This window comes from Oncorhynchus mykiss, unplaced genomic scaffold (genome assembly GCF_013265735.2).
Source record: "Oncorhynchus mykiss isolate Arlee unplaced genomic scaffold, USDA_OmykA_1.1 un_scaffold_164, whole genome shotgun sequence".
In the NCBI taxonomy this organism is placed as follows: domain Eukaryota; kingdom Metazoa; phylum Chordata; class Actinopteri; order Salmoniformes; family Salmonidae; genus Oncorhynchus; species Oncorhynchus mykiss.
Window position 1 is genome coordinate 813,345 of NW_023493668.1, and position 21,942 is coordinate 835,286.

Here is a 21,942-nt window from a genome sequence, read left to right on the forward strand (position 1 = left end):
TCTCTCAGCAAATGTCTGCGGGTGCCCTCATCAGTTATGCTAAAGTCATGTACTGGTAACATGGACTGTCTCGCAAGCAACTGTCTGTATGTATTAGTTTCTCTCAATCACATACAAGCATTTCTTTGGAACAATGTTGTCGATTTTCAAAACAGAGTCCACAAGACACACAACTTTTGCAAAACAGTAAATGCATTTCGAAAATGTTTTTTAAACACATAAAAACATGAATAAAAAATATATTGTACCGTCAAAATTGCAAATACATTCATCAAAATAACAACTGTACGCAAAAATATGAACCCATCTGTACGTATCTCTGGAGTGCAAGAGCAGACAAAACAGAAAGTTAGTCTCTTTTGAAAATCCCAGTAGATCCATAAATGTTCTTTGCAGTCACTAAATCATGATGATCAACTACCGAAAGGTGCAGAATTATGGGCAATTACTCTCCTTTTTAATGCATATTGCACCAAACTATTTCATATACATCTGATTTGATTCCTGATAACAAATTAAATACAATTTGATTTAAAGCTTTTTAAAAAATGTATAAACTAGCCCAGAGCCATTCTTAGATAGCCTGTGGTTAAGAACAATGCAGTGTGAAAAGGCCTTTTAACATGCATTGCTGGCTATCGTAGCGTCTATAATATTCCGTCTATAGCCAGAACATTTTCCTAAATATGCTAAGGTAATGTGGTGCTCGGTGGCTGCTTTCAGGACAACAACAAAAACTATTTTATAAGTAAAAGCCTATTTTTGTGTGTTGTTGTTGTTGTTGGCTCCAGACAATACTAGAGGAGTAGGGAAAAGTGATCGACTTTTGCCTTTTCCGTGATCCACTAACATGTCTTCCACATCTCACGCAGGCGCGCTGATTCTGACCCACGTGGCATGACGTCCTGCTTGATATGTTCATCAGCGAATAACAGTCTGTGAAGCCGTTTTATAGAGTTACTTTTCAACAACAGAAGAGATATGTCTCAGTTACAAACCAGGTTCTTTACGGATAACAAAAAGTAAGTATTTATTCTTGAATTGTAAGGATAGCCACTAGCTAGTTAGCTTGCTCGTTTGGCCAGTAAGCTAACTAGTTAGCGAGCATGAAGGAGAACTCTATGGGAGTGTTAGCCATGCTGTTGGTAACAGTAATCATATTGTGTCCTTAGCAGACGAGTTGAAGAGGAGAACTCTATGGGAGTGTTAGCCATGCTGTTGGTAACAGTAATCATATTGTGTCCTTAGCAGACGAGTTGAAGAGGAGAACTCTATGGGAGTGTTAGCCATGCTGTTGGTAACAGTAATCATATTGTCCTTAGCAGACGAGTTGCTTTGATAATGTTGATTTATTGAAGTTAGTGTGAGTTAGCCTGACCAGGGAAGATTGTAAATAGAAATCCTATGGGTTGCTATGTTTGCTAGCCTAGCTGAATACTACAAGTTTGAAGTTAGTTAGCCAACTATCTATTTGTCTGTAAGCAGTGACTTAGTCATGTTAAATTATTGCTGTAGCATAACCTACCGACATTGTCCCTCAGATATTCAGTCGATGACGTCCCATTCTCCATCCCTGCTGCCTCAGAGGTACAGGAACTCAGCAACGTCATCAACAAGCTGCTGGAAGCAAAGAATGGTGAGAATAGATTGTAGAATGGTGCTTTTCCATTCGTTGGGGTTTAATGGCGGTTGGCATCCGATATAATGTGGCATTACAGCCACCAACTGTAGCTACCTGTGTCTGTTTCAACCGGGCATTCTGAAGACCTTGATGACTACCTCCACAGTCACTACACTTGATGCTTGTCTTCCAGACATCTTCACTAAATGGAAAGCTCTACCCCTACCACGTCTCAGCTGGACCTTTCTACACAATGACGCCACATGGCCAAACTTCTGGCACTAACCGGTTAACTGTCCTAACAACACCCTATCAGGGAGAACCTCATGGCACAGCATCAGGGCCAGACTCTATTCCCTCCAGCCACTATATAGCACAGCATCGGGTCCAGACTCTCCACCCTCCAGCCACTATATAGCACAGCATCAGGGCCAGACTCTATTCCCTCCAGCCACTATATAGCACAGCATCAGGGCCAGACTCTATTCCCTCCAGCCACTATATAGCACAGCATCGGGTCCAGACTCTCCACCCTCCAGCCACTATATAGCACAGCATCAGGGCCAGACTCTATTCCCTCCAGCCACTATATAGCACAGCATCGGGCCCAGACTCTCCACCCTCCAGCCACTATATAGCACAGCATCAGGGCCAGACTCTATTCCCTCCAGCCACTATATAGCACAGCATCAGGGCCAGACTCTCCCCCCTCCAGCCACTACGTAGCACAGCATCAGGGCCAGACTCTCCTCCCTCCAGCCACTATGTAGCGCAGCATCAGGGCCAGACTCTCCTCCCTCCAGCCACTACGTAGCACAGCATCAGGGCCAGACTCACCTCCCTCCAGCCAGTACATAGCACAGCATCAGGGCCAGACTCGCCTCCCTCCAGCCAGTACATAGCACAGCATCAGGGCCAGACTCACCTCCCTCCAGCCAGTACATAGCACAGCATCAGGGCTAGACTCACCTCCCTCCAGCCAGTACATAGCACAGCATCAGGGCCAGACTCACCTCCCTCCAGCCAGTACATAGCACAGCATCAGGGCCAGACTCACCTCCCTCCAGCCAGTACAAAGCACAGCATCAGGGCCAGACTCTCCTCCTTCCAGCCAGTACATAGCACAGCATCAGGGCTAGACTCACCTCCCTCCAGCCAGTACATAGCACAGCATCAGGGCCAGACTCACCTCCCTCCAGCCAGTACATAGCACAGCATCAGGGCCAGACTCACCTCCCTCCAGCCAGTACAAAGCACAGCATCAGGGCCAGACTCTCCTCCTTCCAGCCACCTTGATTTCTGGTTATTCATCAGGCTTCAACACGGCAGGAACCTTGTTAAGTTGCTTAACCTCAACACTTAGAGGCACTGTTATAACCCCTTGAGAGGAGCTCTTTTCCGCAGACTAAAACTTCTCCTTCCCCCAGTTGAGCAAAGCTGATCCCTCTGGGAGATGGGGTGAACATATATCAGAGGAGGTTGGTGGCACCTTAATTGGGGAGGATGGAGTCGTGATAATGGCTGGAGTGTAATGGTATCAAACACATGGTTTCCATGTGATGCCATTCCATTTGCTCTGTTCCGGACATTATTATGAGCCGTCTTCCCCTCAGCAGCCTCCACTGACATCAATCATAATGAATCCACTTCATGCTACCTGGACTGACTGCAGCTTTCCTAGCTTCCTCTCCACCCACCCTGATACCACAAACATCTGAGCCCCCCAGGTCTATAGGAAGACGTGTGTCCACACTCAGGAGACCAATATTCCATGTCCACCCACTGCAGATGTCTTGTATAGCCTTTTGTCACATTACACACATTGTTTGTCCTTGTAACTATTATTCTCCAATTACATTATTTCAGGACTGGTGCTGTCTTGGTTTGACCTAGATCACTGATGAATGTATTAGCATCATATTGGGTGTCTCATCTTTGTGTGTGCTTTGTTGTTGTAGGGTCTCACAGCCAGATTGAGTTTGACTTCCTGGTGCGAGGTCAGTTCCTGCGGACATCGTTGTCAAATCACATGGAGGCTGAAGGCATCTCAACGGTGAGTAGGACCTCTGGGGGGGGTAGTAGGACCTCTGGGGGGGGTAGTAGGACCTCTGCGGGGGGTAGTAGGACCTCTGGGGGGGGGGTAGTAGGACCTCTGGGGGGGGGGTAGTAGGACCTCTGGGGGGGTAGGATGACCTCTGTAGTAGGACCTCTGGGGGGTAGGGTTTACTCGTAGCACCCTCTGGACGGTAAAAGCACCCTCTGGACGGTAGCAGGACCTCTGGGCGGTAGCAGGACCTCTGGGCGGTAGCAGGACCTCTGGGCGGTAGCAGGACCTCTGGGCGGTAGCAGGACCTCTTGGCGGTAGCAGGACCCCTGGGCGGTAGCAGGACCTCTGGACAGTAGGGTTTTACTTGTAGGACCTCTGGGCGGTAGTAGAACCTCTGGACGGTAGGGTTTTACTTGTAGGACCTCTGGACAGTAGTAGGACCTCTGGGCGGTAGTAGGACCTCTGGGCGGTAGCAGGACCTCTGGGCGGTAGGGTTTTACTTGTAGGACCTCTGGGCGGTAGTAGAACCTCTGGACGGTAGGGTTTTACTTGTAGGACCTCTGGGCGGTAGTAGGACCTCTGGGCGGTAGTAGGACCTCTGGGCGGTAGCAGGACCTCTGGGCGGTAGCAGGACCTCTGGGCGGTAGGGTTTTACTTGTAGGACCTCTGGGCGGTAGTAGGACCTCTGGGCGGTAGTAGGACCTCTGGGTGGTAGTAGGACCTCTGGGTGGTAGGGTTTTACTTGTAGGACCTCTGGGTGGTAGCAGGACCTCTGGGCGGTAGCAGGACCTCTGGGCGGTAGCAGGACCTCTGGGCGGTAGCAGGACCTCTGGGCGGTAGCAGGACCTCTGGGCGGTAGCAGGACCTCTGGGCGGTAGCAGGACCTCTGGGCGGTAGCAGGACCTCTGGGCGGTAGGGTTTTACTTGTAGGACCTCTAGGCGGTAGTAGGGACCTCTGGGCGGTAGTAGGGACCTCTGGGCGGTAGTAGGACCTCTGGGCGGTAGTAGTGTTTACTCGTAGCACCCTCTGGGTGGTAGTTGCACCCTCTGGGTGGTAGTAGCACCCTCTGGGTGGTAGTTGCACCCTCTGGGTGGTAGTAGCACCCTCTGGGCGGTAGTAGCACCCTCTGGGCGGTAGTAGCACCCTCTGGGCGGTAGTAGCACCCTCTGGGCGGTAGTAGCACCCTCTGGGCGGTAGTAGCACCCTCTGGGCGGTAGTAGCACCCTCTGGGCGGTAGTAGGACCTCTGGACGGTAGTAGCACCCTCTGGACAGTAGGGTTTTACTTGTAGAACCTCTGGGCGGTAGTAGTCCCCCTGGGCGGTAGTAGTCCCCCTGGGCGGTAGTAGTCCCCCTGGGCGGTAGCAGTCCCCCGGGGCGGTAGGGTTTTACTTGTAGGACCTCTGGGCGGTAGTAGGACCACTGGGCGGTAGGGTTTTACTTGTAGGACCTCTGGGCGGTAGTAGGACCTCTGGGCGGTAGCAGGACCTCTGGGCGGTAGCAGGACCTCTGGGCGGTAGCAGGACCTCTGGGCGGTAGCAGGACCTCTGGGCGGTAGCAGGACCTCTGGGCGGTAGTAGGACCTCTGGGCGGTAGCAGGACCTCTGGGTGGTAGGGTTTTACTTGTAGGACCTCTGGGCGGTAGGGTTTTACTTGTAGGACCTCTGGGCGGTAGTAGGGACCTCTGGGCGGTAGTAGGGACCTCTGGGCGGTAGTGGGACCTCTGGGCGGTAGTAGGACCTCTGGGCGGTAGTAGGACCTCTGGGCGGTAGTAGGACCTCTGGATAGTAGTGTTTACTCCTAGCACCCTCTGGGTGGTAGTAGCACCCTCTGGGTGGTAGTAGCACCCTCTGGGTGGTAGTAGCACCCTCTGGGCGGTAGTAGCACCCTCTGGGCGGTAGTAGGACCTCTGGGCGGTAGTAGGACCTCTGGACAGTAGTAGCACCCTCTGGACAGTAGTAGCACCCTCTGGACAGTAGTAGCACCCTCTGGACAGCAGTAGCACCCTCTGGACAGTAGGGTGTTACTTGTAGGACCTCTGGGCGGTAGTATTACCTCTGGGCGGTAGTATTACCTCTGGGCGGTAGTAGGACCTCTGGGCGGTAGTAGGACCTCTGGGCGGTAGAAGGACCTCTGGGCGGTAGGGTTTTACTTGTAGGACCTCTGGACGGTAGTAGGACCTCTGGACGGTAGTAGGACCGTGGGGCGGTACTAGGACCTCTGGATAGTAGTGTTTACTCGTAGCACCCTCTGGGCGGTAGTAGCACCCTCTGGGCGGTAGTAGCACCCTCTGGGCGGTAGTAGCACCCTCTGGGCGGTAGTAGCACCCTCTGGGCGGTAGTAGCACCCTCTGGACAGTAGTAGCACCCTCTGGACAGTAGTAGCACCCTCTGGACAGTAGTAGCACCCTCTGGACAGCAGTAGCACCCTCTGGACAGTAGTAGCACCCTCTGGACAGTAGTAGCACCCTCTGGACAGTAGTAGCACCCTCTGGACAGTAGTAGCACCCTCTGGACAGTAGTAGCACCCTCTGGACAGTAGTAGCACCCTCTGGACAGCAGTAGCACCCTCTGGACAGCAGTAGCACCCTCTGGACAGTAGTAGCACCCTCTGGACAGCAGTAGCACCCTCTGGACAGTAGGGTGTTACTTGTAGGACCTCTGGGCGGTAGTATGACGGTAGGGTTTTACTTGTAGGACCTCTGGGTGGTAGTAGGACCTCTGGGTGGTAGGATTTTACTTGTAGGACCTCTGGGCGTTAGGGTTTTACTTGTAGGACCTCTGGGCGATAGTAGGACCTCTGGGTGGTAGGGTTTTACTTGTAGGACCTCTGGACGGTAGCATGACCTCTGGGCGGTAGTAAGACCTCTGGGTGGTATTAGGACCTCTGGGCGGTAGGGTTTTACTTGTAGGACCTCTGGGCGGTAGTAGGAACTCTGGCCGGTAGTAGGGTTTTACTTGTAGGACCTCTGGGCGGTAGTAGGACCACTGGGCGGTAGGGTTTTACTTGTAGGACCTCTGGACAGTAGTAGGACCTCTGGACGGTAGTAGGACCTCTGGACGGTAGTAGGACCTCTGGACGGTAGTAGGACCTCTGGGCGGTAGTACGACCTCTGGATAGTAGTGTTTACTCGTAGCACCCTCTGGATGGTAGTAGGACCTCTGGATAGTAGTGTTTACTCGTAGCACCCTCTGGGTGGTAGTAGGACCTCTGGACAGTAGTAGCACCCTCTGGACAGTAGTAGCACCCTCTGGACAGTAGTAGCACCCTCTGGGCGGTAGTAGGACCTCTGGACAGTAGTAGCACCCTCTGGACAGTAGTAGCACCCTCTGGACAGTAGTAGCACCCTCTGGACAGTAGTAGCACCCTCTGGACAGTAGTAGCACCCTCTGGACAGTAGGGTTTTACTTGTAGTCCCCCTGGGCGGTAGTAGTCCCCCTGGGCGGTAGTAGTCCCCCTGGGCGGTAGCAGGACCTCTGGGCGGTAGGGTTTTACTTGTAGGACCTCTGGGCGGTAGTAGGACCCTCTGGGCGGTAGTAGGGACCTCTGGGCGGTAGCAGGACCTCTGGGCGATAGGGTTTTACTTGTAGGACCTCTGGACAGTAGTAGGACCTCTGGGCGGTAGTAGGACCTCTGGGCGGTAGTAGGACCTCTGGGCGGTAGTAGGACCTCTGGGCGGTAGTAGGACCTCTGGGCGGTAGTAGGACCTCTGGATGGTAGTAGGACCTCTGGATAGTAGTGTTTACTCGTAGCCCTCTGGGTGGTAGTAGCACCCTCTGGGTGGTAGTAGCACCCTCTGGGTGGTAGTAGCACCCTCTGGGTGGTAGTAGCACCCTCTGGGTGGTAGTAGCACCCTCTGGGTGGTAGTAGCACCCTCTGGGCGTAGTAGCACCCTCTGGGCGGTAGTAGCACCCTCTGGGCGGTAGTAGCACCCTCTGGGCGGTAGTAGCACCCTCTGGGCGGTAGTAGCACCCTCTGGGCGGTAGTAGCACCCTCTGGGCGGTAGTAGCACCCTCTGGACAGTAGTAGCACCCTCTGGACAGTAGTAGCACCCTCTGGACAGCAGTAGCACCCTCTGGACAGTAGGTTTTTACTAGTAGGACCTCTGGGCGGTAGTAGGACCTCTGGGCGGTAGTAGGACCTCTGGGCGGTAGTAGGACCTCTGGGCGGTAGTAGGTCCTCTGGGCGGTAGTAGGACCTCTGGGTGGTAGAAGGACCTCTGGGCGGTAGGGTTTTACTTGTAGGACCTCTGGGCGGTAGTAGGACCTCTGGGTGGTAGGGTTTTACTTGTAGGACCTCTGGGCGGTAGTAGGACCTCTGGGCGGTAGCAGGACCTCTGGGCGGTAGGGTTTTACTTGTAGGACCTCTGGGCGGTAGAAGGACCTCTGGGCGGTAGGGTTTTACTTGTAGGACCTCTGGGCGGTAGTAGGACCTCTGGGCGGTAGGGTTTTACTTGTAGGACCTCTGGACGGTAGTAGGACCTCTGGACGGTAGTAGGACCTCTGGCCAGTAGTAGGACCTCTGGACGGTAGTAGGACCTTTGGACGGTAGTAGGACCTCTGGACGGTAGTAGGACCTCTGGATAGTAGTGTTTACTCGTAGCACCCTCTGTACGGTAGTAGGACCTCGACGGTAGTAGGACCTCGGGGCGGTAGTAGGACCTCTGGATAGTAGTGTTTACTCGTAGCACCCTCTGGGTGGTAGTAGGACCTCTGGACAGTAGTAGCACCCTCTGGACAGTAGTAGCACCCTCTGGACAGCAGTAGCACCCTCAAATCAAATCAAATTTTATTTGTCACATACACATGGTTAGCAGATGTTAGTGCGAGTGTAGCGAAATGCTTGTGCTTCTAGTTCCGACAATGCAGTAATAACAAGTAATCTAACTAACAATTCCAAAACTACTGTCTTGTACACAGTGTAAGGGGATAAAGAATATGTACATAAGGATATATGAATGAGTGATGGTACAGAGCAGCATAGGCAAGATACAGTAGATGGTATCGAGTACAGTATGTACAAATGAGATGAGTATGTAAACAAAGTGGCATAGTATAGTATAAAGTGGCTAGTGATACATGTATTACATAAGGATACCGTCGATGATATAGAGTACAGTATATACGTATGCATATGAGATGAATAATGTAGGGTAAGTAACATTTATATAAGGTAGCATTGTTTAAAGTGGCTAGTGATATATTTACGTCCTTTCCAATCAATTCCCATTATTAAAGTGGCTGGAGTTGAGTCAGTGTCAGTGTTAGTGGTGGCTGTTTAACAGTCTGATGGCCTTGAGATAGAAGCTGTTTTCTGGACAGTAGTAGCACCCTCTGGACAGTAGGGTTTTACTTGTAGGACCTCTGGGCGGTAGTAGGACCTCTGGGCGGTAGCAGGACCTCTGGGCGGTAGCAGGACCTCTGGATGGTAGTAGGACCCCTGGACAGTAGGGTTTACGCGTAGCCTGCTTAGTATGCCAATGTGACTTGAAGCGTGTTTTGTGTGTGTGTGTTACAGGAAGATGTGGTGGAAATCGAGTATGTGGAGAGGTTCACCGCTCCCCAACCAGAGGAGTGTATGATGCATGATGACTGGATCAGCTCAGTGGAGGCAGACTCTGAATGGTAAGAGGCATGACGTCAAACCCAGACTGAATGGTAAGAGACATGACGTCTAACCCAGACTGAATGGTAAGAGACATGACGTCTAACCCAGACTGAATGGTAAGAGACCCTAACCCAGACTCTGAATGGTAAGAGACATGACGTCTAACCCAGACTCTGAATGGTAAGAGACATGACGTCTAACCCAGACTGAATGGTAAGAGACATGACGTCTAACCCAGACTGAATGGTAAGAGACACGACGTCTAACCCAGACTGAATGGTCAGAGACACGACGTCTAACCCAGACTGAATGGTAAGAGACACGACGTCTAACCCAGACTGAATGGTAAGAGACACGACGTCTAACCCAGACTGAATGGTAAGAGACACGACGTCTAACCCAGACTGAATGGTAAGAGACACGACGTCTAACCCAGACTTTGAATGGTAAGAGACACGACGTCTAACCCAGACTCTGAATGGTAGAGACATGACGTCAAACTCAGACTGAATGGTAAGAGACATGACGTCTAACCCAGACTCTGAATGGTAGAGACCCTAACCCAGAGACCCTAACCCAGACTCTGAATGGTAAGAGACATGACGTCTAACCCAGACTCTGAATGGTAAGAGACATGACGTCTAACCCAGACTTTGAATGGTAAGCGACACGACGTCTAACCCAGACTCTGAATGGTAGAGACATGACGTCAAACCCAGACTGAATGGTAAGAGACATGACGTCTAACCCAGACTCTGAATGGTAGAGACCCTAACCCAGAGACCCTAACCCAGACTCTGAATGGTAGAGACCCTAACCCAGACTCTGAATGGTAAGAGACCCTAACCCAGACTCTGAATGGTAAGAGACCCTAACCCAGACTGAATGGTAAGAGACCCTAACCCAGACTCTGAATGGTAAGAGACCCTAACCCAGACTCTGAATGGTAAGAGACCCTAACCCAGAGACCCTAACCCAGACTCTGAATGGTAGACCCTAACCCAGAGACCCTAACCCAGAGACCCTAACCCAGACTCTGAATGGTAAGAGACCCTAACCCAGACTCTGAATGGCAGAGACCCTAACCCAGACTCTGAATGGCAGAGACCCTAACCCAGACTCTGAATGGTAAGAGACCCTAACCCAGAGACCCTAACCCAGACTCTGAATGGTAGACCCTAACCCAGAGACCCTAACCCAGAGACCCTAACCCAGACTCTGAATGGTAAGAGACCCTAACCCAGACTCTGAATGGCAGAGACCCTAACCCAGACTCTGAATGGCAGAGACCCTAACCCAGACTCTGAATGGTAAGAGACCCTAACCCAGAGACCCTAACCCAGACTCTGAATGGTAGAGACCCTAACCCAGAAACCCTAACCCAGACTCTGAATGGTAAGAGACCCTAACCCAGAGTCATTGTTTTACAAGTCACAAGTAATTCTCAAGACAGCACTCAAGTCCCAAGTCAAGACAGGCAAGTCCGAGTCAAGTCTCCTGTCAAGAGCGGCAAGTCTCAAGTCCTAAACTTTGAGTTTCGAGTCCTAAACGAGTCCTAATGTGCTAATCTAATACTATTTCATATTTTTAACAAATCATGAATGCTTTTAAAAATATATATATTTATTACTTTCCAAATAAACTTTATATTTCCATGGAAATACATGGGTAGCCATGAGAAAGACCCGCCCCACCCCATTGTGATCGACTATCGAGGATCGCTATGTGGCGCAATTGGGCGATGTAGGCTTGTACACAATCGCACAACCTTAACACACACACACACACACTCTCTCTGTGTGGTTACAGTAGGCTAATGTATGTCAATGGTTTCAAGAACAGCAGTAACATCAGGCAGGATTTAGGCTACCAACTGCCTAGCCAGTTGTAGCTCAATCTTGGATGCAATGATCACGTTCCCACATTGACTGACTGTGTGGAGGCTCATTGATTTAATGTTATGTTAGCCTACATGCTACACTAGTAAAGTTATATATATAGCTGTCGGCTGTATTAGCCACGACTTACCATTCTTTGTGCAGCTTCAAATGGCGAATAAAGTTGGAAGTTGCTGCGCCTCCGTCTGTAATTTTCTTACCGCATGTTTTGCAAGTTGCAACCCGTTTTTTGTTGATACAGCGTCGTCTTTATATCTTAAAATAATTTTGGGCATAATCTTTCCAAGGGCTCCATCCTGAATTCACCCGCCGACGTTCCTCTGTACTGCAATGCACAACTTTTTCTCAGCTGGCACAATTTGATTGGCTGCTGTCCGATTCAAACTGTAATCCGTTAAATGAAGAGTTGATGCCCTGTATCAAGTCAGGTCGAGTCAAAAGGCTCAAGTCCAAGTCAAGTCCCGAGTCATTGGTGTTAAAGTCGAGTTGCAAGTCACCATATTTGTGACTCGAGTCCAAGTCGTGACTCGAGTCCACACCTCTGCCAGAGACCCAACCCCAGACTCTGAATGGCAGAGACCCTAACCCAGACTCTGAATGGCAGAGACCCTAACCCAGACTCTGAATGGCAGAGACCCAACCCCAGACTCTGAATGGCAGAGACCCTAACCCAGACTCTGAATGGCAGAGACCCTAACCCAGACTCTGAATGGCAGAGACCCTAACCCAGACTCTGAATGGCAGAGACCCTAACCCAGACTCTGAATGGCAGAGACCCTAACCCAGACTCTGAATGGCAGAGACCCTAACCCAGACTCTGAATGGCAGAGACCCTAACCCAGACTCTGAATGGCAGAGACCCTAACCCAGACTCTGAATGGCAGAGACCCTAACCCAGACTCTGAATGGCAGAGACCCTAACCCAGACTCTGAATGGCAGAGACCCTAACCCAGACTCTGAATGGCAGAGACCCTAACCCAGATACCCTGTTAATGATGTCTGCTCCAGGATCCTGACGGGCTCCTATGATAAGACGGCCAGGATCTGGTCTCTGGAGGGCAAGGCTGTGATGACGGTGGCCGGACACACGGACGTGGTGAAGGATGTGGCCTGGGTCAGGAGAGGTGAGGGGTAGGGTCTGGGTCACTTGGAGCTGAGTTGCTGGTGTTTTTACAGTTGTTGTTTTTAAAACTTGGGGGGCCAAATAAAATCACCCGCGGGCCAAATTCAGCCTGAGGGCCGCCTGTTGGGGAACGTTGGTCTTGATCGTCTCATCCTGACACCCCTATGTTTGTCTAGATGGCCTGACCTCCCTGCTGCTCACGGCCTCTCTGGACCAAACCATTCTGCTGTGGGAGTGGAACTCTGAGAGGAACAAGCTGAAAGCTAGACACTGTTGCCGTGGACACGCTGGGAGTGTTGACACTATCGCCACGGATCCCACACGCACTAAGGTGACAGGGGGGTAGGAGGAGAAGATGGTGGGACATGGGAGGAGAAGATGGGGCGGATTTGCAGCTGTCAACATCACTGCTCAGCAACTAATAGATTTATTTTTGTCTCCATTCCTCTCAGTTCTGCAGTGGTTCCTGGGACAAGATGCTGAAGATCTGGTCAGCAGGTACTATTGGACTCTGGGTTGTCTGGTACAGTCCTATTGGACTCTGGGTTGTCTGGTACAGTCCTATTGGACTCTGGGTTGTCTGGTACAGTCCTACTGGACTCTGGGTTGTCTGGGATGATAATGGAGTTAGATTGGTTCACAGCTCCATGTATATATAGTATCCATGTTAACTATGTATCTCTCTCCCTGCTGACTGTTCTGTTGTCCTGCCAGTGGCCACAGAGGAGGAGGAGGAGGTAGAGGAGCCTCCCAGCAGACCCAGAAAGAAACAGAAGACTGAACAGCTCGGACTGACCAGGGTGAGTGAGCAGCCTAACCCAGACTAACCCTATCAGACTGACCAGGGTGAGGAGAGCAGACTAACCCTATCAGACTGACCAGGGTGAGGAGAGCAGGCTACCCCTATCAGACTGACCAGGGTGAGGAGAGCAGCCTAACCCAGACTAACCCTATCAGACTGACCAGGGTGAAGAGAGCAGACTAATCCAGACTAACCCTATCAGACTGACCAGGGTGAGGAGAGCAGACTAACCCTATCAGACTGACCAGGGTGAGGAGAGCAGACTAACCCTATCAGACTGACCAGGGTGAGGAGAGCAGACTAACCCAGACTAACCCTATCAGACTGACCAGGGTGAGGAGAGCAGCCTAACCCAGACTAACCCTATCAGACTGACCAGGGTGAGGAGAGCAGACTAACCCTATCAGACTGACCAGGGTGAGGAGAGCAGGCTAACCCAGACTAACCCTATCAGACTGACCAGGGTGAGGAGAGCAGACTAACCCATACTAACCCTATCAGACTGACCAGGGTGAGGAGAGCAGACTAACCCTATCAGACTGACCAGGGTGAGGAGAGCAGACTAACCCTATCAGACTGACCAGGGTGAGGAGAGCAGAGTGACCAGGGTGAGGAGAGCAGACTAATCCAGACTAACCCTATCAGACTGACCAGGGTGAGGAGAGCTGACTAACCCAGACTGACCAGGGTGAGGAGAGCAGACTAACCCTATCAGACTGACCAGGGTGAGGAGAGCAGAATAACCCAGACTAACCCTATCAGACTGACCAGGGTGAGGAGAGCAGACGAACCCTATCAGACTGACCAGGGTGAGGAGAGCAGCCTAACCCAGACTAACCCTATCAGACTGACCAGGGTGAGGAGAGCAGACTAACCCTATCAGACTGACCAGTGTGAGGAGAGCAGACTAACCCTATCAGACTGACCAGGGTGAGGAGAGCATCCTAACCCAGACTAACCCTATCAGACTGACCAGGGTGAGGAGAGCAGACTAACCCTATCAGACTGACCAGGGTGAGGAGAGCAGACTAACCCAGACTAACCCTATCAGACTGACCAGGGTGAGGAGAGCAGACTAACCCTATCAGACTGACCAGGGTGAGGAGAGCAGACTAACCCTATCAGACTGACCAGGGTGAGGAGAGCAGACTAACCCAGACTAACCCTATCAGACTGACCAGGGTGAGGAGAGCAGACTAATCCAGACTAACCCTATCAGAGTGACCAGGGTGAGGAGAGCAGACTAATCCAGACTAACCCTATCAGACTGACCAGGGTGAGGAGAGCTGACTAACCCAGACTGACCAGGGTGAGGAGAGCAGACTAACCCTATCAGTGACCAGGGTGAGGAGAGCAGACTAACCCAGACTAACCCTATCAGTGACCAGGGTGAGGAGAGCAGACTAACCCAGACTAACCCTATCAGACTGACCAGGGTGAGGAGAGCAGACTAACCCAGACTAACCCTATCAGACTGACCAGGGTGAGGACAGCAGACTAACCCAGACTAACCCTATCAGACTGACCAGGGTGAGGAGAGCAGACTAACCCTATCAGACTGACCAGGGTGAGGAGAGCAGACTAACCCTATCAGACTGACCAGGGTGAGGAGAGCAGACTAACCCTATCAGACTGACCAGGGTGAGGAGAGCAGACTAACCCTATCAGAGTGACCAGGGTGAGGAGAGCAGACTAATCCAGACTAACCCTATCAGACTGACCAGGGTGAGGAGAGCTGACTAACCCAGACTGACCAGGGTGAGGAGAGCAGACTAACCCTATCAGACTGACCAGGGTGAGGAGAGCAGAATAACCCAGACTAACCCTATCAGACTGACCAGGGTGAGGAGAGCAGACGAACCCTATCAGACTGACCAGGGTGAGGAGAGCAGCCTAACCCAGACTAACCCTATCAGACTGACCAGGGTGAGGAGAGCAGACTAACCCTATCAGACTGACCAGTGTGAGGAGAGCAGACTAACCCTATCAGACTGACCAGGGTGAGGAGAGCATCCTAACCCAGACTAACCCTATCAGACTGACCAGGGTGAGGAGAGCAGACTAACCCTATCAGACTGACCAGGGTGAGGAGAGCAGACTAACCCAGACTAACCCTATCAGACTGACCAGGGTGAGGAGAGCAGACTAACCCTATCAGACTGACCAGGGTGAGGAGAGCAGACTAACCCTATCAGACTGACCAGGGTGAGGAGAGCAGACTAACCCAGACTAACCCTATCAGACTGACAAGGGTGAGGAGAGCAGACTAATCCAGACTAACCCTATCAGAGTGACCAGGGTGACGAGAGCAGACTAATCCAGACTAACCCTATCAGACTGACCAGGGTGAGGAGAGCTGACTAACCCAGACTGACCAGGGTGAGGAGAGCAGACTAACCCTATCAGTGACCAGGGTGAGGAGAGCAGACTAACCCAGACTAACCCTATCAGTGACCAGGGTGAGGAGAGCAGACTAACCCAGACTAACCCTATCAGACTGACCAGGGTGAGGAGAGCAGACTAACCCAGACTAACCCTATCAGACTGACCAGGGTGAGGACAGCAGACTAACCCAGACTAACCCTATCAGACTGACCAGGGTGAGGAGAGCAGACTAACCCTATCAGACTGACCAGGGTGAGGAGAGCAGAATAACCCAGACTAACCCTATCAGACTGACCAGGGTGAGGAGAGCAGACGAACCCTATCAGACTGACCAGGGTGAGGAGAGCAGCCTAACCCAGACTAACCCTATCAGACTGACCAGGGTGAGGAGAGCAGACTAACCCTATCAGACTGACCAGTGTGAGGAGAGCAGACTAACCCTATCAGACTGACCAGGGTGAGGAGAGCATCCTAACCCAGACTAACCCTATCAGACTGACCAGGCTGAGGAGAGCAGACTAACCCTATCAGACTGACCAGGGTGAGGAGAGCAGACTAACCCAGACTAACCCTATCAGACTGACCAGGGTGAGGAGAGCAGACTAACCCTATCAGACTGACCAGGGTGAGGAGAGCAGACTAACCCTATCAGACTGACCAGGGTGAGGAGAGCAGACTAACCCAGACTAACCCTATCAGACTGACCAGGGTGAGGAGAGCAGACTAATCCAGACTAACCCTATCAGAGTGACCAGGGTGATGAGAGCAGACTAATCCAGACTAACCCTATCAGACTGACCAGGGTGAGGAGAGCTGACTAACCCAGACTGACCAGGGTGAGGAGAGCAGACTAACCCTATCAGTGACCAGGGTGAGGAGAGCAGACTAACCCAGACTAACCCTATCAGTGACCAGGGTGAGGAGAGCAGACTAACCCAGACTAACCCTATCAGACTGACCAGGGTGAGGAGAGCAGACTAACCCAGACTAACCCTATCAGACTGACCAGGGTGAGGACAGCAGACTAACCCAGACTAACCCTATCAGACTGACCAGGGTGAGGAGAGCAGACTAACCCAGACTAACCCTATCAGAATGACCAGGGTGAGGAGAGCAGACTAACCCAGACTAACCCTATCAGACTGACCAGGGTGAGGAGAGCAGACTAACCCTATCAGACTGACCAGGGTGAGGAGAGCAGACTAACCCTATCAGACTGACCAGGGTGAGGAGAGCAGACTAACCCTATCAGAGTGACCAGGGTGAGGAGAGCAGACTAATCCAGACTAACCCTATCAGACTGACCAGGGTGAGGAGAGCAGACTAACCCTATCAGACTGACCAGGGTGAGGAGAGCAGAATAACCCAGACTAACCCTATCAGACTGACCAGGGTGAGGAGAGCAGACTAACCCTATCAGACTGACCAGGGTGAGGAGAGCAGAATAACCCAGACTAACCCTATCAGACTGACCAGGGTGAGGAGAGCTGACTAACCCAGACTGACCAGGGTGAGGAGAGCAGACTAACCCTATCAGTGACCAGGGTGAGGAGAGCAGACTAACCCAGACTAACCCTATCAGTGACCAGGGTGAGGAGAGCAGACTAACCCAGACTAACCCTATCAGACTGACCAGGGTGAGGAGAGCAGACTAACCCAGACTAACCCTATCAGACTGACCAGGGTGAGGACAGCAGACTAACCCAGACTAACCCTATCAGACTGACCAGGGTGAGGAGAGCAGACTAACCCAGACTAACCCTATCAGAATGACCAGGGTGAGGAGAGCAGACTAACCCAGACTAACCCTATCAGACTGACCAGGGTGAGGAGAGCAGACTAACCCTATCAGACTGACCAGGGTGAGGAGAGCAGACTAACCCAGACTAACCCTATCAGACTGACCAGGGTGAGGAGAGCAGACTAACCCTATCAGACTGACCAGGGTGAGGAGAGCAGACTAACCCAGACTAACCCTATCAGACTGACCAGGGTGAGGAGAGCAGACTAACCCTATCAGACTGACCAGGGTGAGGAGAGCAGACTAACCCAGACTAACCCTATCAGACTGACCAGGGTGAGGAGAGCAGACTAACCCTATCAGACTGACCAGGGTGAGGAGAGCAGCCTAACCCAGACTAACCCTATCAGACTGACCAGGGTGAGGAGAGCAGACTAACCCAGACTAACCCTATCAGACTGACCAGGGTGAGGAGAGCAGACTAACCCAGACTAACCCTATCAGACTGACCAGGGTGAGGAGAGCAGACTAACCCTATCAGACTGACCAGGGTGAGGAGAGCAGACTAACCCTATCAGACTGACCAGGGTGAGGAGAGCAGACTAATCCAGACTAACCCTATCAGACTGACCAGGGTGAGGAGAGCTGACTAACCCAGACTGACCAGGGTGAGGAGAGCAGACTAACCCTATCAGTGACCAGGGTGAGGAGAGCAGACTAACCCAGACTAACCCTATCAGTGACCAGGGTGAGGAGAGCAGACTAACCCAGACTAACCCTATCAGACTGACCAGGGTGAGGAGAGCAGACTAACCCAGACTAACCCTATCAGACTGACCAGGGTGTGGACAGCAGACTAACACCGACTAACCCTATCAGACTGACCAGGGTGAGGAGAGCAGACTAACCCAGACTAACCCTATCAGAATGACCAGGGTGAGGAGAGCAGACTAACCCAGACTAACCCTATCAGACTGACCAGGGTGAGGAGAGCAGACTAACCCTATCAGACTGACCAGGGTGAGGAGAGCAGACTAACCCTATCAGACTGACCAGGGTGAGGAGAGCAGACTAACCCTATCAGAGTGACCAGGGTGAGGAGAGCAGACTAATCCAGACTAACCCTATCAGACTGACCAGGGTGAGGAGAGCTGACTAACCCAGACTGACCAGGGTGAGGAGAGCAGACTAACCCTATCAGACTGACCAGGGTGAGGAGAGCAGAATAACCCAGACTAACCCTATCAGACTGACCAGGGTGAGGAGAGCAGACGAACCCTATCAGACTGACCAGGGTGAGGAGAGCAGCCTAACCCAGACTAACCCTATCAGACTGACCAGGGTGAGGAGAGCAGACTAACCCTATCAGACTGACCAGTGTGAGGAGAGCAGACTAACCCTATCAGACTGACCAGGGTGAGGAGAGCATCCTAACCCAGACTAACCCTATCAGACTGACCAGGGTGAGGAGAGCAGACTAACCCTATCAGACTGACCAGGGTGAGGAGAGCAGACTAACCCAGACTAACCCTATCAGACTGACCAGGGTGAGGAGAGCAGACTAACCCTATCAGACTGACCAGGGTGAGGAGAGCAGACTAACCCTATCAGACTGACCAGGGTGAGGAGAGCAGACTAACCCAGACTAACCCTATCAGACTGACCAGGGTGAGGAGAGCAGACTAATCCAGACTAACCCTATCAGAGTGACCAGGGTGAGGAGAGCAGACTAATCCAGACTAACCCTATCAGACTGACCAGGGTGTGGAGAGTTGACTAACCCAGACTGACCAGGGTGAGGAGAGCAGACTAACCCTATCAGTGACCAGGGTGAGGAGAGCAGACTAACCCAGACTAACCCTATCAGTGACCAGGGTGAGGAGAGCAGACTAACCCAGACTAACCCTATCAGTGACCAGGGTGAGGAGAGCAGACTAACCCAGACTAACCCTATCAGACTGACCAGGGTGAGGACAGCAGACTAACCCAGACTAACCCTATCAGACTGACCAGGGTGAGGAGAGCAGACTAACCCTATCAGACTGACCAGGGTGAGGAGAGCAGAATAACCCAGACTAACCCTATCAGACTGACCAGGGTGAGGAGAGCAGACGAACCCTATCAGACTGACCAGGGTGAGGAGAGCAGCCTAACCCAGACTAACCCTATCAGACTGACCAGGGTGAGGAGAGCAGACTAACCCTATCAGACTGACCAGTGTGAGGAGAGCAGACTAACCCTATCAGACTGACCAGGGTGAGGAGAGCATCCTAACCCAGACTAACCCTATCAGACTGACCAGGGTGAGGAGAGTAGACTAACCCTATCAGACTGACCAGGGTGAGGAGAGCAGACTAACCCAGACTAACCCTATCAGACTGACCAGGGTGAGGAGAGCAGACTAACCCTATCAGACTGACCAGGGTGAGGAGAGCAGACTAACCCTATCAGACTGACCAGGGTGAGGAGAGCAGACTAACCCAGACTAACCCTATCAGACTGACCAGGGTGAGGAGAGCAGACTAATCCAGACTAACCCTATCAGAGTGACCAGGGTGAGGAGAGCAGACTAATCCAGACTAACCCTATCAGACTGACCAGGGTGAGGAGAGCTGACTAACCCAGACTGACCAGGGTGAGGAGAGCAGACTAACCCTATCAGTGACCAGGGTGAGGAGAGCAGACTAACCCAGACTAACCCTATCAGTGACCAGGGTGAGGAGAGCAGACTAACCCAGACTAACCCTATCAGACTGACCAGGGTGAGGAGAGCAGACTAACCCAGACTAACCCTATCAGACTGACCAGGGTGAGGACAGCAGACTAACCCAGACTAACCCTATCAGACTGACCAGGGTGAGGAGAGCAGACTAACCCAGACTAACCCTATCAGAATGACCAGGGTGAGGAGAGCAGACTAACCCAGACTAACCCTATCAGACTGACCAGGGTGAGGAGAGCAGACTAACCCTATCAGACTGACCAGGGTGAGGAGAGCAGACTAACCCAGACTAACCCTATCAGACTGACCAGGGTGAGGAGAGCAGACTAACCCTATCAGACTGACCAGGGTGAGGAGAGCAGACTAACCCAGACTAACCCTATCAGACTGACCAGGGTGAGGAGAGCAGACTAACCCTATCAGACTGACCAGGGTGAGGAGAGCAGACTAACCCAGACTAACCCTATCAGACTGACCAGGGTGAGGAGAGCAGACTAACCCTATCAGACTGACCAGGGTGAGGAGAGCAGACTAACCCAGACTAACCCTATCAGACTGACCAGGGTGAGGAGAGCAGACTAACCCAGACTAACCCTATCAGACTGACCAGGGTGAGGAGAGCAGACTAACCCAGACTAACCCTATCAGACTGACCAGGGTGAGGAGAGCAGACTAACCCTATCAGACTGACCAGGGTGAGGACAGCAGACTAACCCTATCAGACTGACCAGGGTGAGGAGAGCATACTAACCCTATCAGACTGACCAGGGTGAGGAGAGCAGACTAACCCATACTAACCCTATCAGACTGACCAGGGTGAGGAGAGCAGACTAACCCAGACTAACCCTATCAGACTGACCTGGGTGAGGAGAGCAGACTAACCCTATCAGACTGACCAGGGTGAGGACAGCAGACTAACCCTGACTAACCCTATCAGACTGACCAGGGTGAGGAGAGCAGACTAACCCAGACTAACCCTATCAGACTGACCAGGGTGAGGAGAGCAGACTAACCCTATCAGACTGACCAGGGTGAGGAGAGCAGACTAACCCATACTAACCCTATGAGACTGACCAGGGTGAGGAGAGCAGACTAACCCATACTAACCCTATCAGACTGACCAAGGTGAGGAGAGCAGACTAACCCAGACTAACCCTATCAGAGTGACCAGGGTGAGGAGAGCAGACTAACCCAGACTAACCCTATCAGACTGACCAGGGTGAGTAGAGCAGACTAACCCAGACTAACCCTATCAAACTGACCAGGGTGAGGAGAGCAGACTAACCCAGACTAACCCTATCAGACTGACCAGGGTGAGGAGAGCAGACTAACCCAGACTAACCCTATCAGACTGACCAGGGTGAGGAGAGCTGACTAACCCTATCAGACTGACCAGGGTGAGGAGAGCAGACTAACCCAGACTAACCCTATCAGACTGACCAGGGTGAGGAGAGCAGACTAACCCTATCAGACTGACCAGGGTGAGGAGAGCAGCCTAACCCAGACTAACCCTATCAGACTGACCAGGGTGAGGAGAGCAGACTAACCCAGACTAACCCTATCAGACTGACCAGGGTGAGGAGAGCAGACTAACCCAGACTAACCCTATCAGACTGACCAGGGTGAGGAGAGCAGACTAACCCTATCAGACTGACCAGGGTGAGGAGAGCAGACTAACCCATACTAACCCTATCAGACTGACCAGGGTGAGGAGAGCAGACTAACCCATACTAACCCTATCAGACTGACCAGGGTGAGGAGAGCAGACTAACCCAGACTAACCCTATCAGAGTGACCAGGGTGAGGAGAGCAGACTAACCCAGACTAACCCTATCAGACTGACCAGGGTGAGGAGAGCAGACTAACCCAGACTAACCCTATCAAACTGACCAGGGTGAGGAGAGCAGACTAACCCAGACTAACCCTATCAGACTGACCAGGGTGAGGAGAGCAGACTAACCCAGACTAACCCTATCAGACTGACCAGGGTGAGGAG

At 52.1% G+C, this 21,942-nt stretch overlaps 1 protein-coding gene across 1 annotated transcript in view; it reads left to right on the plus strand.

Annotated features, from left to right (window-relative positions):
- The first annotated feature begins 858 nt into the window (after positions 1 to 858).
- The window catches only part of wdr12 (WD repeat domain 12), a 32,021-nt gene continuing 10,937 nt past the window's right edge, over positions 859 to 21,942 (plus strand). Inside the window, exons 1-8 of the mRNA XM_036972470.1 lie at positions 859 to 1,022; positions 1,542 to 1,636; positions 3,580 to 3,674; positions 9,185 to 9,291; positions 12,182 to 12,297; positions 12,473 to 12,627; positions 12,749 to 12,794; positions 13,011 to 13,096. Coding sequence (XP_036828365.1) covers positions 982 to 1,022; positions 1,542 to 1,636; positions 3,580 to 3,674; positions 9,185 to 9,291; positions 12,182 to 12,297; positions 12,473 to 12,627; positions 12,749 to 12,794; positions 13,011 to 13,096 — 741 coding nt within the window. The 5' untranslated portion in view covers positions 859 to 981. The remainder of the gene's footprint in view (positions 1,023 to 1,541; positions 1,637 to 3,579; positions 3,675 to 9,184; positions 9,292 to 12,181; positions 12,298 to 12,472; positions 12,628 to 12,748; positions 12,795 to 13,010; positions 13,097 to 21,942) is intronic.